This window comes from Sorex fumeus, unplaced genomic scaffold, assembly GCF_029834395.1.
Source record: "Sorex fumeus unplaced genomic scaffold, SorFum_2.1 ptg000150l, whole genome shotgun sequence".
NCBI lineage: Eukaryota > Metazoa > Chordata > Mammalia > Eulipotyphla > Soricidae > Sorex > Sorex fumeus.
The window spans coordinates 262,495-283,362 of record NW_026606207.1 but is presented as its reverse complement, the minus strand read 5'-3'; the positions used below and the strand labels follow the sequence as shown (position 1 = coordinate 283,362).

At 56.0% G+C, this 20,868-nt stretch overlaps 1 protein-coding gene across 2 annotated transcripts in view; it reads left to right on the top strand.

Annotated features, from left to right (window-relative positions):
- The window catches only part of PTPN1 (protein tyrosine phosphatase non-receptor type 1), a 56,738-nt gene extending 37,254 nt beyond the window's left edge, over positions 1-19,484 (top strand). Inside the window, exons 2-9 of one of the 2 annotated variants that reach the window (XM_056106940.1) lie at positions 4,846-4,936; positions 7,036-7,136; positions 9,662-9,760; positions 12,636-12,773; positions 14,536-14,745; positions 15,050-15,211; positions 15,661-15,884; positions 16,513-19,484. In XM_056106940.1, the coding sequence (XP_055962915.1) occupies positions 4,846-4,936; positions 7,036-7,136; positions 9,662-9,760; positions 12,636-12,773; positions 14,536-14,745; positions 15,050-15,211; positions 15,661-15,884; positions 16,513-16,699 (1,212 nt within the window). In that variant the 3' untranslated portion in view covers positions 16,700-19,484. The remainder of the gene's footprint in view (positions 1-4,845; positions 4,937-7,035; positions 7,137-9,661; positions 9,761-12,635; positions 12,774-14,535; positions 14,746-15,049; positions 15,212-15,660; positions 15,885-16,512) is intronic. The other variant, XM_056106941.1, reaches the window with a different exon arrangement.
- The last annotated feature ends 1,384 nt before the right edge of the window (positions 19,485-20,868 follow it).

The window sequence follows — 20,868 nt, the reverse complement described above, 5'->3', positions numbered from 1 at the left end:
GACAAGAGAAGACCCAGAAACAACAGTCTTTGAGTCAGCAAATAAAGACATTAAAATAACCGTAATAAATATCATGCTAGTGGATTTAAAGTAAAACAGCATAAGAGGATTAAATGACAGATGTTAGAGCTAATTACTTTGGTGTTGGGGGAGGGAGTGGACAGGGTAGAGGACACACCTGGATGTACTCTGGGCTTATTTCTGGCTCTCTTCAGGGGTCACTCCTGGCAGGGCTCAAAGAACATAGGTGATGTGCTGCCAGGTCTGGTCCTGGACGCATGGTGCAAGGCAGAAATGCCCTGCCCGCTATATAATTTTTCTCTCTGACTGCCTAAGTACTATTTTTAAGGAGGAAATCCACGGACTTGAGAGTTAGCTCAGGGGGCTGAGCACAGGCTTTGTGTGTCCACCCATTGGGCCATGCTGTTTCTTGTTAAGCGTGTCCCATGGTTGCCGGGGAGATGGCTCAAAGGTTTGGCATGCATTCCTTGAAGTGTGGTACCCAGAATTTGCTTCCCCATCATCCCTTTGTGCCCCTTTTCAAAACCCCAGCACCACCAGGTGTAGCAGTGGGAGTGGCAAGCATTGAATTGTCAGGCCAACTGCCAGGTTGAGTATTTCTGTGAGTGGCCCCCGAACCTGTAAGCTCTGCTGTGGATGCCCCGGGGAAAAAAGAAAATAGGTCAAGGAAGTAACGACCTGTAGTTGCTCATTGCCTCGTGTTATTTGCCGTTTTCTTTTGCTGTTGCTCGTCCTTTCCACCCTGCTGGTGGCCCCAGAAGAGCTTCCCACCAGCTCCCTGAGGCCTGCCCAGGAGAGCTGCACTGCAGCCCCATTAATCTGGAGGCACATTAATGTACTCCTTCTTCTTTTTATCTTTGGAAACTTTTTAAATTGCCTTTTTATTTTTTGTTCCTACTCTTCCCACCCCTCTCATTGTTTAACTGCCTTTAACTGCCTAGTGTACAGAGTAGGTGAAACGAGTCGTATGCTTTGCAGTATGCTCAAAGTACTATTTCAAGAAATAATACTTGGGGCTGGAGCGAGAGCACAACGGGTAGGGCGTGTGCCTTGCATGCGGCCGACCCGGGTTCAATTCCCAGCATCCCATATGGTCCCCTGAGCACCGCCAGGGATAATTCCTGAGTGCAGAGCCAGGAGTGACCCCTGTGCATCGCTGGGTGTGACCCAAAAAGCAAAAAAAAAAAAAAAAAAAAAAAAAAAAACCTTAAATATTTGAGGGACTGAAGCAATAGTACAGCAAATAGGGCATTTGCCTTGCATGTGGCTGACCTGGGGTTGATCCCTGGCACCCCATAGTGTCCCCCAAACATCACCAGGAGTGATTCCTGAGTACAGAGCCAGGAGTAACCCCTGAGCATCACTCGGTGTGGCCAAAACCAAAAGCAAAAAAACATGAAAGTGTTTGCTTGTCTTTGGGTCCAAGTCATCACGCTGGTGTGTGTGTTTTTATACCGTGTCTCTTCTCACCCTCACCACATCTTAAGTTTGCTTGTTTGCAAGTGGTGACTGCTGCCTTTGGCAGAGAGGTTTCAGGTAATTTCTCAGTTTCGTTTTGTTTTAGAAAAATCCGGGGGCTGGAGCAATAGCACAGTGGGTAGGACTTTTGCCTTGCACACGGCCAACCTGGGTTCGATTCCCAGCATCCCATATGGGCCCCCAGCACTGCCAGGAGTAATTCCTGAGTGCAGAGCCAGGAGTAACCCCTGTGCATCGCCGGGTGTGACCCCAAAAAGCAGGGGAAAAAAAGAAAAATCCCTGTAGAAAACCCTCATCCTCCTAACTGCCATGGTGGGTCAGTAAACCTGCCTCTCCCTCCCTCTGACACTCTTCAGCTATCAAGTTCAACTTGTCTGCTCTATTCCACTGTGTTCCTTATTTCCTGGATTTCTATCTGGTGGCTTTGTTTGATCCCACTGTGGCGGACAGAGGCCTTGGGACACACACATTCTGAGTAACTTGATTCCTTCTCATCCACTTGACGCCTCCTGGTTACCCTGGGTGTTCTCCCCTTCTCAAACTGGGGGAAGTTTCCTTTGCCCTCACTCTTGTGTTGGCTTTTTCCTTTGTAGAGTTCACATCTCCCGCTTTCCTTGAATTCATTTCCTCACTCACTTGACTTCCGCCCCAGTACGTCAAGTAAAGGGAGGCTAGACAGAGAAGTTTGGGGAGCTTTCATCTCTGAAAATGTTTTTATTTTCCAGAATGTTACTTCCCATCTCACTTGATGGTTATTGGGCTGGATATAGAATTCTTGGTTGGAAATCATTTCCCCCCAATATTTTAATCTCTGGCTCCTTTGCTCTCTAGAATTCAGTGTTCTTGTGAAGTGAAGTCTGAAACTATTTGGATCACTTGATTCTTGGAAATCATCTCCCCCTCCCCCCCTGCAATATTTGAATCTACGGCTCTTTCGCTAGTCTTCCAGTGTTCTTGTGAAGTCTGAAGCCATTTAGATTATTTTATCCTTGGAAAGGGAGTTGTGTTTCTTCCTAGAAACAGAAAAGACATTCATGTACTGAGAATGGGTGCTTTTTATCTTTGGAAACTTTTTAAATTGCCTTTTTATTTTTTGTTCCTACTCTTCCCACCCCTCTCAGTGTTTAACTGCCTAGAGTTTAGGTAATAAGGTGACAGCGTTGTCAGCATATTGATGTGCATTAGTGTTAGTGTTGATACGCCCCACTGTCATCGAAGTGTCTGGAACCCCCATGGCATGTGCCCTCCAGCCCACATCTTCTTTTTTCTCCCCTGCCCCCTCCCCCGGTTTGGTAATCTGAGTTCTGTAATCCAAGGCTAAGGGTTTGTCATCTTTCAGCACAATCTAGTCCCTTGTTTTGCCTCTGTACTGCGAACACATGGCCTCGTCTGCTATTTGTCCTCCCTCTGACTTTCTTCGCTTACCATGGTGCCCTCCAGTTCCATCCACACCATTGGGGTGAACTGCAAGATTTCATCTTTTCCTCTTAGCTGAGTAATGTTGTGTATATATGTGACAGCTTCTTTCTCCACTCATCTGTTGTTGGACATTTGGGTTGTTGCCATAGCCTGGCTATCGTTCAAAGCACCACAGAAAACATAGGTGTACATATATCTTTCTGGATTTATATTTTGTGGTTTGGGAGTAGATGCCAGAAACTTTATTGTTTTTGCAGTGGCAGGGATCAGACCAGACCCTGAGACTCGTGCTCCTCCACCAGGCTGTATTTCCGACTATTTCCGACCCTGAAGTTGTTGTTTCTTATGATACTTTGGAGGGTCTCGGAGGTTTCCTTGAAATGACTGCGGTGTTTTCTTTCCTTGCGGTGGTTTTGTGGGTGATCTTTTACCTTGTTTTCTTTCCTCCCATGATTGGCTCTCCGTGATGTCATGACAGAGAGCAGGGACTTGGCAGGTGCAGGGAGATCTCGAGCAGACGCTGATAGCCTGTGGAGGCTTTCTGTGGTCTGCCCTGGTGCCAGAGTTTGGTCTAACTCTTGTCTGCTCACGTCATCTCTGGGACACTCTGCCTCCTGATTGATAAAGCTCCAGATTGTTCTGAGGCGGTGAGGTGGCGAGACCCAGTCACGCAGAGGGAGGGGGTGGAGGTTATACTCCAGCTCTTCTCAGACAGCCCCCACCCCAGCCCGGCCCTCTGGGGTGAATCCCACCACCTTACCTGAGGGGAGCATGTCCTGAGCCTGTGGAGTTTCTCTGGTGGAAATCGGTGGTTCTTGGAAGTCCCCGCTGCTAGCTTGGCCTTATCAGCCTCCTTGTCAGCTTCTAAGGTTGTGGGGCTGTTGGCTTTGCTCCTGAGGAAGGGGAGGAACACTCTTTTCAGTTGCAGTAAAATAGGCATAGCATATAATTTTCTATGTAGGTATTTTAGGTGTCCAAAGTAGTGGCTTTAAGGCCGTTCATTCGCATTGTTGTGCAAATTTGTCTTTTAATAATAATAATAAGCTACAAATTAAAAGGCTTATTGGGGGCCCCGGGATGTGCCTTAGTGCCTGTGGGAGGCCCTGGCACTGTCCTCCATCACCGAGTGTGGTACCCCACCCCCAACAACAGAACGAGAAAGAGCAAGAGTTTTCAGTGTGTACGTGGTGCTGTGTTCAGGGGAGCAAACTCAAAGCAGTGCAGCATGATGCGGGAGTAGTGCGAGAGCGCCGTGCAGGAGCAGAATTGATGTGGGAGCGGCGTGGACACCGACCAGCAGAGGCGCACAGGCTCCTCACCGGCCACTTCCTGTCCTGACAGTCATCTGTCACGATTTGTTTGCCATCTCTTTGGGAAGCATTTGGAGGGTGCTCGGCATCAAGGTGCCTTGTGTCTGCTTTCACTGTTGCCGACTGGAAGGGTGCAGATGGAACCCCCAGGCCCTGTGTGCTCTGCTTCCCAGGCTCTTGTGGGCTTGTGCTGCCCATTCCCTGCTCCTTGGATACTATGTGGACACCAGCCCTCGGGCTTTCTGTGCTGGGAACTCCCATATGGAACACCCCCCCATCTCAGTCTCTACCCTAACCCACATTGAGGGGTGGGGAGAGGGGTGAAGGTTGGGGATACGCCCAGTGGTGCTCAGGGCTTGCTCCTGGTGGGCTCAGGGGACCGTCTGTAGTCCTGGGGATTGAAGCTGGATTGGCCACATGCGGGGTGAGCCCCACATTGGCCTGTCACTTACACAGACCAAGGCAGCCTTGGTTCAGTCTCGCCGGCGTCCCCCAGGCCCTTGTGGCCACTCCCAGATGTCACCTGCCTTTCCCACACTACGTGGCTCTGTCGTGGGTGCTTGTGTCCAGGATCCTAGTGCCAGTTTCAAAAGACACTTTCTCCTCTTCCTCCTAGGATATCCGACACGAAGCCAGTGACTTCCCATGTCGAGTGGCCAAACTTCCCAAGAACAAAAACCGAAACAGGTACAGAGATGTCAGTCCCTGTAAGTATTCTCTCACCACCCTGCTCTCACTCCTCATCGCCCCCAGGAGGCCCAGCCTCCGGGGTTCGGTAGCAAGCTCCTGACTTGTTTCCTAGAACGAAGGCATTAGAGACTTTGGGTTGTGGTTCATTTCCACCACGTTAGAGGGGTCAGGTTTCCGTTTCTGGAAAATTCCACCCATTTCAAAGCCCATTTTTGAAAAAGCTGTGACTGTTTTTTATGATGAGTCATTTTCCCGCCAGCTGAAGCAGAGTGAGGCAGAATGGGTTGACTCGGCAACTGAATGCGGCGCACCTGGAGCTTGGGATCGAGCTGGAAGGCTTCCTGCAGGGGTCCTACCCACCCCCTCTGCTGCAGGCAGGCGACAGCCCCTAGGTAGCGCCCCTCGCCTCAGCTCGCTGCCTGCTGGTCCCTGGCAACTGCCCCCGCTTTTGAGGATAGTTGCTCAGAGCTGCAGAGTAAACGGCACTAAACGTGCTAGCAAATGTGGCAAGCCAGGAAAACCACGGGAGGGACAGGAGCTCACTGTCCACTCTAGCCTGGAGGCCTTCTCTGCTCACCTCCCTGCTTCCAAGCCCTGTCGCTGCCCACAGCTCCTGTGGCCTGCATTCTGGTCGGGACCTGGAAGAACCTCGGTTGTTTCCCCCACGGGCCCTTTCCCAGGTTCCCTTCCAGTGCGCATGGTGCCATCTGGAGAGCCCCCAAGCTCGTGGGAAGGGACAGAGCTGCCGTGGGCCTGGGACTGGTTGCCTGGCTCCCTGCCTGGGTTGGTAATCTCAGCCCACCCCTGAGCTGTATGTCTCCGGGCACGCTGGTCCCCTCTCTGAACTTCACTGGAACAAGAGACCCTCCAGGTAGAATTGTACGCAGATGAAAGAAAAAACAGAAGCCACTGTGTGTGTGTCCCACCCACAAACCATGACCCCATGAAATGGTGGCTTGCTATTCGCTCAGGTGTGCGCCAGGGACATCTAAAGTGCAGTTCCAGTCCCCCAGAAGCATGGGACACACCCTGACACCCTCTCCCCATGACATAGCACACCCGGTCTATGGACAATGTCTTCCGGGTGATTCATTCCCCCCTGGGGTTCCTTCGAGGCGGCATTTTCAGGTTTCAGGCTTATGCTGACATGGCTCAGAATAGTAAAGCGGGTCCTGTGATGGAGCTTTATCGGCGCTCAGCCAGGTGACTTCGGGGAGCCAGTTTTAGAGAACGGGGCATGTATGTAGTTAGCCACCATCTAGCAACTCTCAAGCCTTCCCATTGCCATCTTCAGGGCTTCTTGATCTCTCCTACTCTCCCGTAGAGAACGTCCTTTGCGTTTTAGGTTAGGGGGTCTCCGAGGGAAAAATTAAGGGGCTCACTGTCTTTGTTTGGCACCTGGAAAGTACAGCCCCCCAACAGCTGAATTGTCCACCCAAGGTCACTACAGAGTTGTTTGAACCTCCTCCTATTGCACTGTTTGCAGAATTTTTATTCCCACGGTCCACTTAGTATTACCTAAGTATTTGTATTTGAATAAAGATCGACAGGCGCTGCTGCTGCTGATGCTGTGTAGGTCTCTTCTCCAGACCACTGTGGGGACGAGATATGTTCACAGGCCCTACCTGATGGCTGGGCTTAGCACCCTGGCCTCAGGGACTGGGTATTTTTGTGGTGTATTTTGTTTCCTTGTAAAGATAAAGCCTCTCTAATGTTTTTCCCTACCAGAGTGTCTGTTCGACATCTGAATCTCCACATCTGTCCCACTGTTCCCCCCACACCCTGTCGGGTTGCTCATTACCCTCGGGGAACTGACCCAGGAACCTTTCCCCAAGTGGGATGAGATTTTGTGTGTACTGTAGCTTCTCTCTTGCTATTTAGCATTCTGTGAAATCCTTCAGGAAGCCTTTCCGGAACACTGTGCTCCCCCGACTTGAGGATGCACCTCAGTTACAAGAGCACATCCGCAGCTGGTGTGGACGCCTTCACTTTCCTGGACTGGCCGCACTGTCTGTGTGGACACTGGGATTCTGCAGGGCTGACCTCTGGGCGTGCACTGCAGTGTGGACTCTGAGATTCCACAGGGCTAACCTCTGGGGCCTGCCTTGCCTTTCAGTTGATCACAGTCGGGTTCGGCTGCATCAAGAGGACAACGACTATATCAATGCTAGTCTGATCCGGATGGAAGAAGCCCAGAGGAGTTATATCCTGACCCAGGTAAACGACTACCTAAGGGTTGTGTGGAGCTTTGCCCCACACACCGTTGACTAAAGGGTGTTCAGGCATCCTTGAGAAAGGTGGTCGTTGGGCCACCAAAAGAGCAACCAGGGGAAACCTTTCAGGGATTCAGTTTGGCGGGAAGCCTGACACTCTGGGAGAGCAGGAGCAGCAGAGTAGCCTGTGGGCAGGGGCCCAGAGGGGCCTCAGGGAGCACTGGGCCTCGAGCAGGGCAGGGCCAGGAGCTCTTGATGAAGCTGGCGGTGAGCAGTAGAGCAGGGTTCTTGGCCAGGCGTCCATCCGGATGCCGCAGTGCCAGCCCAGCTCTCTGGCTGGAACACACATGCTTGGGTTCAAACACAAGCATAGAGAGTATTTAGAATCCTCAGTGACCTCAGGGTTTACAGCTCTGGGGGCAGGGGAGCACGACATGCTTGGGTTCACATTATCCCAGAGCATTTAGACTCCTTGGTGACCTCAAGGTTTTCCGCTCTAGGGGGGTTTGAGCAGCAGCTTGAGAATGATGCTGGGGATGAAAAGCCTTTGGGGAGGAGGGCGGTGAGCAGGAACGATAGTACAGCAGGTCGGCTGTTTTGCCTTGCATGTAGCCAACCCGGGTTCGATCCCCAGCATCCCAATACCGTCCCCTGAGCACTGCCCAGGAGTGCAGATCCAAGAGTAACCCCTGAGGTGTGACCCAAAAAGCAAACCAAACAAAAAACCTAATGAGCACAGGCTGCTTTGCGGTGCGTGGTGCTTCTTCATTGCCCCGGTTCCTTTTGGTCATCAGCCCAGCAGGACTCTGTCCTGTGAACTGCCGGGTTCATCCTTGCTGTACATACGGTCTCTGGCCTTTCCCAGGCCCTCACTGCCCGGGTCTTGGGCCAGGGTGACAAGGAGGAAGGGGCCTGGTGGTAGCCGAGTGCTCGGAAGAGGTAGTGGCCAAGATGGCTTTTCAGGGACTCTCTTTTTAGATGCAGGTTTCTGACTTCCTGGTTGCAGCCCTTCAACCACCCCCCAGGGTCTGGAGGCCACAGCCAAGTTTGAGAAGGTGCCTGATGTTGAAACCACCATGGAAACTCATGCCCCATTGTCGTCCCCCACCCTGCTCCCTCCCCAGTCCCTGGCAGTTACTTGGCACCCCTGTTCCGTGGGTTTGGAAGGTACCTGCCATGGTTCTGACTGTCCACATGCTGGGATTCACAGAAGGGAGCAGTCTGACCACACTGCTGCACCCTTCATCAAATGACTGAAGCTTTTCCCAAGGCACAAAACCAAGAGAATTTTTCTTAGGGTTTTAGTTTCCGTATTTGTCTCTATCTTTCTGAATGCTAGAGGTGTAGAAATATAGAGAATAACAGCAGAGACCCTGGCCCACATCCCTCAAGAAGGATCTGTCGGCTGCTGGGACTGGAGTGTAGAGAAGTGGGGAGGGCACTTCTTGGATGGGCAGACCCAGGTGCAGTCCCTGGCATTCCATAGGGTCCCCTGTGCTCCGCCAGGAGTGATCCCAGAGTGCAGAGCCAGGAATAAGTCCTGAACCCCCCCCCCCAAAAAAAATGCTGCATTTGGTGTTTCCTTTTAAATCCCAAATGATCTCTCAGTCTCATTTAAACTCGGGTTGGGATGGGCAGGAAAGGCTCCAGCTGCTGAGAAAGCCAAGAACTGCAGCTGTGGTAAACCCTCTGATTGGTCCTCGTGCCCAGATGGCTAGCGAGGAGGCTGCAGGGGGATGGCCATCAGATGGCAGCCCCACTGTCGGGGTGCCCTACCACGGAGGCTCAGGTGCAGGTGCAGGTCCAAGGTGAGCTCTGGAGGAAAATGAGAAACTCGAGGCCTCAGGATGTGTGGAAGGAATTTCAGGGGAGAGAGGGAAAGATGGAGAAGATTCCAGGTGGGCCTGAGCACCGTCCTCAACGCAGCACCATTGGAGGAGACTGTAGGGGTGCCCTCCCAGCAGTATGAACCTCACACAGAAGGGACGCTGGACTCGTGACACCCCTCCCACACACACACCCCAGGTGTCCACTTCTTTCTTCCTTGGTCCAGGCTCTCTGAGCCAGGTGATCAGGTCTCCCCGGATCTTCGTCCCCACAATTGGATGTTTCCAGAGGCTGTGACGCAGTTTTGATGTCTCTGAACATAGTTAAACTTTCATGGCCCTGTGAACAAAATCAGTGAGATTGCAAGGGAAACTGAGGCTGGAACAGTGAAATGACTTGCCCCCAGGCCCCAGCTCAGGTGCCAGGTCACATCCAACACTCCCTGGCTGGAAGTGTTCCCTTTTGAATCTGTTAAAAACCCAGTTGTGTCCCACATGCCATGCCCCCCTACAGGGGACACCTGGCAGAGCCCCTCAGCCAGCCCAAGGCAGAGCACAGAGTCATGCTTCTCTCCTCGCTTGGCCAGCCCTGCACTGAGAGTGGGCGGAAGTGACCCCTCACCACCTGGTAGAAATAGAATTGTGGTCCCCGGCCCCGCCCACTGGCTGCTGTTGAAATGATGCCTTTGTGGACTGTTTGCAGGGCCCTCTGCCCAACACGTGCGGCCACTTCTGGGAGATGGTGTGGGAGCAGAAGAGCAGGGGCGTGGTCATGCTCAACCGCGTGATGGAGAAAGGCTCGGTAAGTCTGCCCTGTCCGGGCTCTTGCTCTGCCCCTGGTTCCAGGGCCCCGCCGCCCCCTGACCCCAGGGAACTGTGCTGCCGCTCTTGTGTCATGGAACCGGTGGGAGCAGTTTCTGTCTATTCCCGATGCCACCGCAGCCATCTGTGTCACATCTGCTTTTTGGGTTGGCCCCGGCGTGCCACCTGCTGAGTGAGCCCGGGCCACTGGGTTCCGGGGCTGCCTATCACATGTTGGCACTGCCTTGCCCATGCCTGTGCTCAGGGCCCTGTCAGCCTTCTGCCCCCATGCAAAGTGTATTTGCTTCTCGAAGTATATTTGGGCTGGTGGTTGGTCGTTCCCTGGGCCTCCCCCCTGTGTCCCCCCCTACACACACACCTGCACTCCTGCCTCCAGAGGGTCTCTCACTGCAAACCAAGTATCCACACCCCACTTTTTTGCTGAGTTTTGCCTCCCCCGCCCCCAGCTTCCTCCCTTCCAAACTGCAGGCAGCCTGATGTTTTTCTGTTGACGTTTCTTGCCCTGTTTCCTGGGTTCAGGAGCAAATCCCAGCACCCACTTGTACTGTGGCCAGTATGCCTCCTGCCCATCACTCCAGGCCTTTTGCATGCCTGGCTCCTGAACTCCCTGTGGGGTGCAGGGCACCTTATGGTCCACAGTGAGTTTCAGCACCAGTCAGTTTCCACCAACTGCCAGAGGAATGTGGAAACAAGCAAGAAGTTGGGTGCCCAGAGCAGAGAACCAGGGGTACGCAGGCCTCCAGGGGCTCCTCTGGGCACCCACTCTACAAACTCCTCGGGTGCCTCCAGCACAGGACTCTGGGGAAGCCACCTGCCCCTCCCCTCCCAAGAAAACTATCAGGCATGGTCCAAACTCGGGGCTTGATGCCCCACTTCAGAGAGGAAAGTGTTGATTGTCCAGCGGTTCCTGAGGGCTTGCCGAGTGGTCAGCGATGAAATCATGCCATTTGTCATAGAAGAAAACATCTCCGGGAATCTAGGTTTTCACTCTTCCTCAGCTTCACCAGCTGGGTTTGTGAAATGCGAAGTTTTAAGTGTCACCGCTCTGGGCAGCGACTGGGTTCCTGCAGCCCAGGGTCTGGGCAGCAGTGAAGCTGGGGGTGGGCTCTGTGTGCAGCTCTGGTCTCTGCCTGGGATAATCCCCAAACTGAGAACCCTGCTCTCAGGCTGGACAGCTGGCCGTCATTGGAGATGGCAGGTTTTTTGTTCCGGGAAGTGGAGGCGAGAGCTCTCCCTTTAGCACCAGCCTCTGCTGGCTGTGCCTGCGCCACCCTGTGGTGGCTGGTGCATCCCCAGGCCCTGCTGCTTGGCTGGGCTCTGGCCACCCCTGATCACGTGCCAGCTGTCCCTGTTTCCTGTCTGACTCTGCTTCCCACACGGGGCCCCGGGACATGCAAATTATCATGAAAAGCAGCATACAGATGTGATTCCGCAAGTTTTCTGGGGATCGACGTTTTCTTTTTGGCGTCAATGTCATCACCCCCGGAGAGCTGACTGGGGAGCTAGAGGACATTCATTGCCTCTGGGCGCAGCTCGATGACAGGCACAGTCTGCCAGGTTTGTTACCTGGCCCCAGCTTCTGAGCAAGGATGCGCCCTCCTTACTGTTGGCTAGCCTCCGTGTTTGCCTCAGGGACCCCTTGCATCCTGGGAAACAGTTGTGCAGGAAGTTTCATGGGGTGGAACAGGGTCGTCTGAAGGGTCTGAGCCTGTGGGTTTAAGCCCAAACTTGAGTTTAGCCATTGGAGGCGGCGGGGTGGGGACTCTGATTGGCCGCAGGAAGTTGGTAGCTTCTGTGAACCAGATCTGGGCAGGATCTCTCCTGAATCCTCCTGATGAAGCGCAGGGCAGCAGGTCCTCAGGTATCCCTGCCTGCCGGCTTCTGTGTCCCTCAACCCTAAGAGGTTTGAGTCATCCTCCATGATGCCAGTACAGAGTTCTGGGGGCTGGCCTGGCCCCAAGGCCCCTGTTCACTTGGGAGTACCCGCAGTTGGCCAGCGTGCTGCCTTGCCATCTGGGTCCTGGTGAGGACGGCTTACTAACCAGGTCAGCGGGCCCAGGCCTGTGTGTGCCCCAGAGGCTTCCCTGTGAAAGGCAGCATGGGGCTTGGCTGTGGTCTGAAAAGCAGCCCTTGGCCCCAGCCACTGAGTTGTCATTGCAGCGTTAAACTGGGTTCCAGGTGTCACACATGTGTCCCCTTGTCCTGGGGCTGTCTGACGTTGGCAGTTATAATCCCTTAGGTGTCTGTCATGATCATACTGCCACTCCCTGGCCAGAACAGCCCACCGCAGTGTCGGCACCTGGCCCAGAATCCTGGCAGAGCAGAGCAGGCCACAGACTCTGACGGGCACTTCCTAATGCCTACAGGAAACCGGATCTTTGGGTGTTCTCTCTCACTTCAGAGAAACATGGTTTAGTGGCTTACATTTTAATCCAGGCTGTCAAGTAATTTTGAAGCGATCTAGAACATGGGAAGAATTTGGATAGGACCAACAACAGAATGGAAGGGGGTTGGGCAGGGCAGTGGGGGACCCCAGTCCTCAGAGGATGCCTCCAGCATTCAGAGACCAACTCCTAGAGGCTTCTGTCTCCATCCTCACCCCAGGAGAAGGAGCGGTCAGGAGTTTCAGGGAAACAAGCGGGCCATGCCCTCTAGCCTCACCTCTGAGGTGAAAGAAAAGAATCAGAGCCCAGTACTTTCCTCCAGGTAGGGCCAGGGGACTGGTCAGCACAGCTCAGTCCCTCCCTGTCCACCCAGGAGGAGACCAGTTGGCCCCAACGATGATGACGGTCAGCCTGGGCCTCCGAGAGGCCATGGGGGCCCAGTAACCCTATGGAGTGTCCTTCCTCCCCCAGTTAAAGTGCGCGCAGTACTGGCCCCAAAAGGAGGAGAAGGAAATGGTCTTTGAAGACACCAACTTGAAGCTGACGTTGGTCTCGGAAGACATCAAGTCCTACTACACAGTGCGGCAGCTGGAGCTGGAGAACCTGACGGTGAGGGCTGCGCCTCCCTGTGCTTGGGTGGCACCACCGTGGGCCGGGTGTCCTGGGGTTTGTCTCCCATCAAGCAGGGAAGCAAGTGCCTGGGCACCAAGGCAAGCAAGGGAGGGAACTGCGTGCTGGGCACTGTGTTCAGTGGTGCCTTCCCAGATTGGCATGTCCTGGGTAAAGGAGTCTTCCTTGGTGCTCCTGAGCACTCGCGAGGATACTCCGCCGTTGGAGCTACAGATGTTCAGAGTGAACTTTGGCCAGCTCCAGGCAGCTCGCCCTGCTTGTTGAGGGAGATGGAATTCAGACTGCGTGGGACTCGGTGCTGCATGCGTGACTGAACGCAGTCGCTTGGTGGTCGCAGTGTGGAGAGCTCTCTGTTTGCTCTTAGGAGACTGTTTTATCAGAGTCTTTCTCAGATGTGTTCAAGCCCAGAGGAGATTCCTGGGGAAAGAGCCGGGGTATGGTCATGGAGGGGGATGGGGTGCAAACAGGAGCAAGCCCCACTTTGTCAAGGTGTAAATGAAAGAAGTTACTTAAGAATCCAACATGGATTCTTAATCTGGTTGTTAAATACATTTTCAGGTGCTTTTCTGGAGTGTCTGGGTAAGAGTGTGTTTTGCCAGGTATTCAACAGGAGGGTCCTGTTCTACTGCTCAGCCCAAAGTGATGGGAGGGGGGTGGCAGGGGAACTCCCAAATGGTGTTCAGCATGTCTTGGGGACCCAACAGTGATTCCCGACCATCCAGACTGAGATGCTCCAGCCAGCCCTTCAGTATTCGGGGCCTCCGGGGCCGGGGTTTTGGGGAAAGGGCTACACCCGTTGAAAGTCCATGTGGTACCAGATTGGGTCCTGGTAGGTGTGCACCCTAACCACTCTGTCTGCTCACCCCAAGATAAAGGGAATGGGGTGCTTGGTGGGGTGAGGCTGTTGGTGCGTCCATAAATTTGCATCATCCAGGCCTCAAGCTATGCATGTTGTGAGAGACGGTGCCTCTCACCCAGCCCAGCCTGGCCCGAGACCTCTGGGAGATTCTGGCCAGTTAAAGAAAATGTTGATAAGACAGATCTCTGGTCTGAAGCATTTTGCCCTTAGCCCTGTAGAACTGGTTTGGGTCCTGCCTGCCGCCACCTTCCTATGCCCGCCATCGCAAAGCGAGCCCCCTGCCCGCCTTCCCGTGCTTGCCCCTTTGTGCTGGGTGCCCTGAGAGAAGGAAGGAAAGATCTGCATGCACGCCCGGGGACCTGCGCACTGCCCGATGCCCCGGGAGTGGACACTCTGGGCCTGACTGGAGGACTGAGCTGAACTCTCCCCAGAGCCCCTTCTCTCTGTTTCTGGGGAGCAGTTGGGGCCCCTAGGAAAACTTCCAGAGGCGAGCCACCCTCCATCTGGTGGGAGGACCCCAGCTCTGGAGTGGAGAGTGAGCCCCAGTTTGGGCCATTCATGGTCAGCTTTGCCGGCCTCAGCTGTCTTTGGTGACCTGGTTAGCTCCTTTTCTTTCCATGTGCCACATACGTGCCACACATGGTGTGTCTCTTCACCTCGACGTGGAGGGGGCAGGGGGCTGACGAGAGCAGAGGAGGGGCACCCTGTAGAACAGAGGCAGCTGGCGGGTCTGTCCCCAGAGCAGGGGTGTCCACTGGGAGGTTGAGTGGACAGGGCGGGGGTCCTGAGAAGCTCGTCAGGAGATGGGGAGAGGCACGCAGGGCAGGGGGCAGTGAACCTTGGGGCCTGATTCCCAGACGCAGAACGGCTCTCTCCTTCCAGTCTCAGGAGACTCGCGAGATCTTACACTTCCACTATACCACCTGGCCTGACTTTGGAGTTCCCGAATCGCCAGCCTCGTTCCTCAACTTCCTTTTCAAAGTCCGCGAGTCGGGATCCCTCAGCCTGGAGTACGGCCCCATCGTGGTGCACTGCAGCGCGGGCATCGGCCGGTCGGGCACCTTCTGTCTGGCTGACACGTGCCTCCTGCTGGTAAGGGGGCCCGGGCGCCGTTGCGCCTCTGCTGCTCTGCGGCCCACACGCTCTGCCCTTTCTCGGCTGCGGTCCAGGAAAGGAGCTTGTGCCCAGAGTAGCCCTGGTGAGGGGACTGCTGTCATGCTTGTGGGGCTCGGGAGGGGCCACAGCCCGTCTTCCTCTTTCTCTGCCCTGTACTCAGCGGCTGCCAGTTTCATGCTCTGGGTTTTCCTTAGCAGAAAGTGGAGCTCGCCTCCAGAACCAAGTCCCACTGCCCTTGTGGGCAGAGTTGGCCCGACGGTGCCTCTTCCCTGTCTTTCAGATGGACAGAAGGAAAGACCCTTCATCTGTCAACATCAGGAAGGTCCTGTTAGAAATGAGGAAATTCCGGATGGGGCTGATCCAGACAGCGGACCAGCTCCGCTTCTCCTACCTGGCTGTGATCGAAGGTGCCAAATTCATCATGGGAGACGCCTCCGTGCAGGTCAGCGTTGCTGTGGTTCAGCGGGTGGGTCTAGGGTCTGATCCTTTGTACAGGCCCCAGTACTGTCCCGCGTCCGAGAAAATGGCCAGAGAGCCCTGTTCGTGCGCAGGGAGTCCTGTTTCTGCCGCGATGATGCACGCTCGCATCCAGCCTTGGTAGTGGTAGGAGGCTGTTGGCAGAGATTCTCTCCCGAGTCCCTGTGTGGAGCCCCTCACCTAGGAAGGGGTGGGTTTCCGAACCAGTCAGTGGGGCTTGCCTCTTGCTGCCCTTTTTTGGGAGGGCTGGGGAGGGGGGACCGCACCCGGCGGTGCTCGGGGGTTCCTCCAGGGCCCTGCACTCAGTGATCACTCCCAACGGGCTCCGGGAATTCTCTGGGGTGCCGGGGATGGAACCCGGGTCAGCCTCGTGCAAGTCAAGTGCGCTGCAGCCCCGCTTGCCGCCCTCTCCAGGAGCAGTGGAAGGAGCTCTCCCACGAGGACCTGGACCCCCCACCCGAGCACTTGCCCCCTCCTCCCCGGCCGCCCAAACGCATCCTGGAGCCACACAACGGCAAATGCAAGGAGTTCTTCCCAAATCATCAGTGGGCAAAGGAAGAGCCTGAGGCGGACAAAGTGGACGGCCCCATCAAGGAAGAAACTCGAGCCCCCTTAAACGTCCCCCCGAGCCTGGAAAGGTAGAGGGGCAGGCCTGAAGGCTTTAGGGTTCCTGGGGCCCTTGCGAGAGAGTGGCTGACTGGGGGCGCTGGCGCCACCTTGTGGTGCCGGCCAGATCAGCTCAGGCCTACCCTGCTGCCTGCAGCCTCCTGTCTCCCCAGAGGCCCGCGCGTGTGTGTGTATGTGTGTGTGTGTGTGTGTGTGTGTGTGTGTGTCCCGTGTGTGTGTGTGTGTGTGTCCCGTGTGTGTGTGTGTGTGTGTGTGTGTGTGTGTGTGTGTGTGTGTGTGTGTCCCGTGTGTGTGTGTCCCGTGTGTGTGTGTGTGCGCGCGCGCCCTTCTGGTGGAGGTGAGGGGAGACGGGAAAAGCTTGGGAGGCGAGAGGTGAGAGGCAGGCCTCCCTCGAGACAGCCCAGGACCTAGAACATGGGTAGCCTCGCTCCTGGGGCCAGCAGGCCTGTGTGGGGCCGTGGCTGCCGCCTGAGGCCAAAGTAGCCAAAGTAGTCGTGGGGGGTTCTTCAGGCAGTCCCCACCTCTTCAGTTCTCGTCTCAGGGCTTCCTGGGGGTGGGGGCTGTGGGCAGCAGACCACCAGTTTCCCCTTCCTCCCACTTCCTTCAGGCAGTAACTCGTCTTTCCACCTCCTTTGGCAGCACGAGTCAAGACACTGAAGTCCGACGGCGGGTGACGGGGGGCGAGCATGCCCAGGGGGAGCCCTCGGCAGCCCGTGAGGAGCAGGAGCGGGCGGCCGCTCCCTGGAGGCCCTTTCTGGTGCACATGTGCGTGGCCGCGGTGCTCTCGGCCGGCGCCTACCTCTGCTACCGGGTCTGTTTCCACTGAGGACAGCGATACGACTGAGCGCGGGCACAGCGCTGGCGACAGCCCGGCCGCAGCATCGGCGCTGCAAGGATCTGAGCCCATCTCAGAAGCGGCAGCTCCAGGGCTGAAGGCGGGGACTGCGAAGGGCTAGCGGAGGACCGAGGGTCGACCCCGGGGTGTGAGGCGCCCTGCGGTCGCAGGACACAGAGACTAATCTCAGGGCCTTCCCTTTTCAGGAGTAAGTAGAGAAAATGCCAAATACATCTGTCTCTCTCTTCTTTCCTCTCTCTTCTTCCCCTCCACCCTCTCTGTCTGTCTCTCTCTCTCTCTCTCTCTCTCTCTCTCTCATTCTCATTCTCCCCCCCCCTTTTTTTTTTGGAAGAGAAAATAGAGTTACAACACATTGTTGTTTTTAACCTTTATAAAAAGTAGCTTTGGGTTATTTTGGAGGTGGGGGAGACTAGGCACTTAGGGGGCTCTCTTGTACTGTGGTAGTATCGTGAGAAAGCATGTTTCCTCATGTTTCCCGGGAGCCTTCCCTGGGGGAGAGGTGCACCCTGGCCCCCCTAGAAACCACGCTGGCTTCCGCTTCTGCTCAGGGGCCTCCTGCCTGCTCCATTGTTTCTCTCCTCCCTCCTGCACATGGCAGCCGGCCCGCCCACGGCCCTTCCTGCCCCTTCCCCAACTCGGGATCCTCGAGGCCCCTGCTCAGGTGCCAGTCGCTGCAGGGCAGCTGCTGGCCTGGCCCCCACCACTGAGGTCTGGAGGGAGCGGTTTGCACTGGGTTGGGAGTTTCTGTGCCCGCCTCGGAGGCCATTGCTGTTCGTGCAGGGAGCCGGGAGCGGAACACCCAGGTGCTGGGGAGGAGTCGCCACCCTGGATGTCTTCTGGGCTGTTCCAAGTTTTTCCCTCTTCCCAGGCGACCATCTCGGAGCATATCCGATGGTTTTGCTGTAATACCCACGATTTTTTTCCTCGGAGGCAAGTTTTGGGTAGGGGGCCCCAAGTGTAAAAGGAGAAAAAGCGAAAAAGCCACTCCCCCTTCCCGAGGCCAGTGTGAGGGCCACGTGTCAGCCGGGGAAGGAAGTCCTCGGCTCCGCAGGGCAGATCCAGGCTCATTCGAAAATATTTGGTTCCGTTCCAGTTCCTGCTCAGCAGCAACCCATAATCTGACCCCCACCCCACCTCCGCTCCACCTGCACCCCGCTGTCGGTCTCTGCTCCTAGAACCCACACCCAGCTAGCCGGCCTACCGCAGTAGGGAAGGGCTGAGGGCTGCGTGGGCAGCGGGCCTCACAGAGCCACCTGCCCACTTCTCCTCGCCCCTCCCCCGGCCTGTGCTCCCACACCCATCCACAGCCAGTCGCAGAAGAGAGAGAGCCCCCTGCTGGGGGCCAGGCTTGCCCCCCAGGTGCTACCCTGGACATGTCCTGGTGCCTCCCAGGTGGTTGGCACCAGCATCCTCCCTGGAGCACCCTCCTCGGAGTGGGAGGGAGGGCGCCTTCCACTCCGTATTTATTTTTTTATTCCCTCCCCCCAAAAAAGTGTCCATAGTGCACTAGAATTTTCCTAAACCAGTAATGTATTAAGACTTTTTTGATGTCAGCCTTGCATCAAGGGCTTTATCAAAAAGTACAATAGCGAACCCTCAGGTAGGGCCGGGCACGGAGCACTTGGCCGCGCCTGCTGCGGCCACAGGCTGGGATGGAGGACGGTGGTGATCAGTTGGCACACGTGGCTGTGCAGGCCGCGCCGGAAGACGCTGGGATAATGTATAACGGACACTTGGGTATTTAAGACGCGCGACGTGAGATGAGTTTGTCCCGATGAGGCCCCTCCCCTGGGATCTGCTAGAACCTTCCCTCAAACCCCACTTTCCCGTATATTAGCACGCATGTGCGTCCTCTCGTTGCCCGGCCCCATCCCCCTTGCTTCAGAAACCGAGCGCTCTGCTCTCCCGTGCATGTTCGGCCCCTGGACTGGCTGCGGAGGCCGGGCTGGAGCGCGCGCCACCCACCCGCGGGCCCATGTTGACACTCCCTGGTCTTGGCCTGACTCCCGGTACGGCACCTCGGTGACTTTCCCAGCGACTCCCAGCCTGGCCTCGTCCTGACATTCCACGGGTCCATAGGCACCCCTCCTACCCTGAACATTGAGGCACATGGAGCCCCCACCCCTAGCCCTGCACTTTGGGGACCAGCCTCGACTGTCCCATGTCCATGCTCTCCTGGGGCAGCCGGGATCTGAAACCACACATCGGAGACAGCCTGGCTGACAGCCCCGGCGGCCGCCGCTGACTGCTTGATCCGGGGGGCCTGGCCAGGAGACCCCAGGGACCGATGGTGCTCACGACTCTTCCTGCGAGGGATCTCCAGACCTCCGCCCTCAGTGGCTGCTTCAACTGAACCAGAACAACACCGTGGCAGCCGGAGCTCCGAGCTGCCTTTGGCCAGCATTTTCACCTTTTGCCTTTCACGTGCAGAGGAATTCTGTGGCGGGAACATTCGAGGCGGTGCCCTGCAGAGCCGGGGGGGTGGGGGGCGGCCAAGGGCCGGGTCGGCGTGGCCACAGCCCTGGAGCTCGGCGTGTACATATATCTAGATCTCTGTAGTAGCATTTCTCATGGCTAGACTGGTTTCCCCTCCCGTCCGTGGGAAGCATGGGCCCCTCTCGTCCCATATTCGATAGAGAAGTAGCGAGCCGCCCTGCTCTATGCCTTAAGCCAATATTTACTCAGCGGGTCATTCTTTTCCACAGTGGCCATGGAATCAACCGTTTGTACGAAAATAAAAACAAACCGAACAAGCGAGGTGTTTGTAGCCTGCCTTTCTGGGGTGTCTGCCAGCAGAGGTGGGGGCGCTGAGAGGGAGGCAGGGATGCTCTCGGGGTCCTCTGTGCCCTTCCAGAACCACCCAGCTGTACCATTCCCACCTCATCATGGAAATGGCTGCTTTGCCGTTTACTTGGAACGATAAAAATGTTCTTGTCAAGAGCATGGATGTGGGGGTCTCTCACTGCATGGCCTGTGGCTCCAGATCAGGGTGGGCCGTGTCCTCCTTTCCCTCCCTGCTGATGGGGAGTAGATGGGGCGGGGAGTTGCCAGATCCCCCCTTACGGGGACTGGCAGATGGTTCCCGCACCAGGTTTCTGCCCCAGCCCCCGCCCAACCTCCCCCCCTCGTGTGTGTCCTGCCTGCACTGTCTGAGGGCCAGCTCTCTCCCGTCCCCCCCGGGGACCTGTGTCTCGTACCGAGGCCACGGTGAGATGGAGGCACGTGTGCAGGCGCCCCTTTCCCGTAACCCATCCAAAGCCCGCCTCCCCACACACCTGGTGATTGTTTTTGGGGAGTTTGATTGACTTAACTTTTGGGCTTTGAAATGATTTCGAAATTGTGACATATCAAGAATGAGCTTTCTAGGGGGAAAATAAGCTCTTTGACCTCTCGGGCCTTGTGGCAAGCTAGAGGTGCTGGTGCCCCCAGTGAGGGCCGTGGAAGCCCAACTGCACCACTGTCACTCAGACCTTGGTTTTAAAGAAACTGCATCCAGGAAGATGTGTGAGGCCCGTGTGGAAGAAAAGCCGTCCAGGAGTCGGAGGGGCCCGAGACCGGACTCAGCTCTGGTGCTCTGCCGACCGCAGGCTGCACTTGGGCCTCCGAGAGCCAGAGGGAGGTGGGAAAGTGCCTCCTCCAGGCCACCACCCTGGATCCCCCCCAAACAGGGTCACGCCGGAAAGAGGCAGTCAGAGCAGGGGGCATGTGTAGGGAAGAGCCGGGACTCGGAAATGGTTTCTCTCTCTTTAATGGGAATTCCAGAAAGTTCAGCACGTGAACGTGGCAAATAAATACTAAGTTCAACTGAAAAGCAGAGTCTTCACGGCCGTGAGGAGGCATGACGCGCCCCCCCCACGCCAGCCCCCACTCCACGACTTAAATCCTTTTCTTCAGAGCGACCCACTCTACACACCAGCTCTGGAGGCGCACGCACATACACACGCAGTCACACTCACACTGGCTCTTGTTTGGGTGGGGTGTGATCAGAGCCCGCCTTTTTACTTCAGCCCGGGCCCTGCCAGCACCCCCTTCTCTCCACTGCCCAGTTCCCCAAGACAGCTCACTGCACCTGAGGCGCTCAGCAGGGTCGCCCAACTGGCCTGTCCCCCTGGTCCCGGTCCGGACGGGGGGCTACTTGG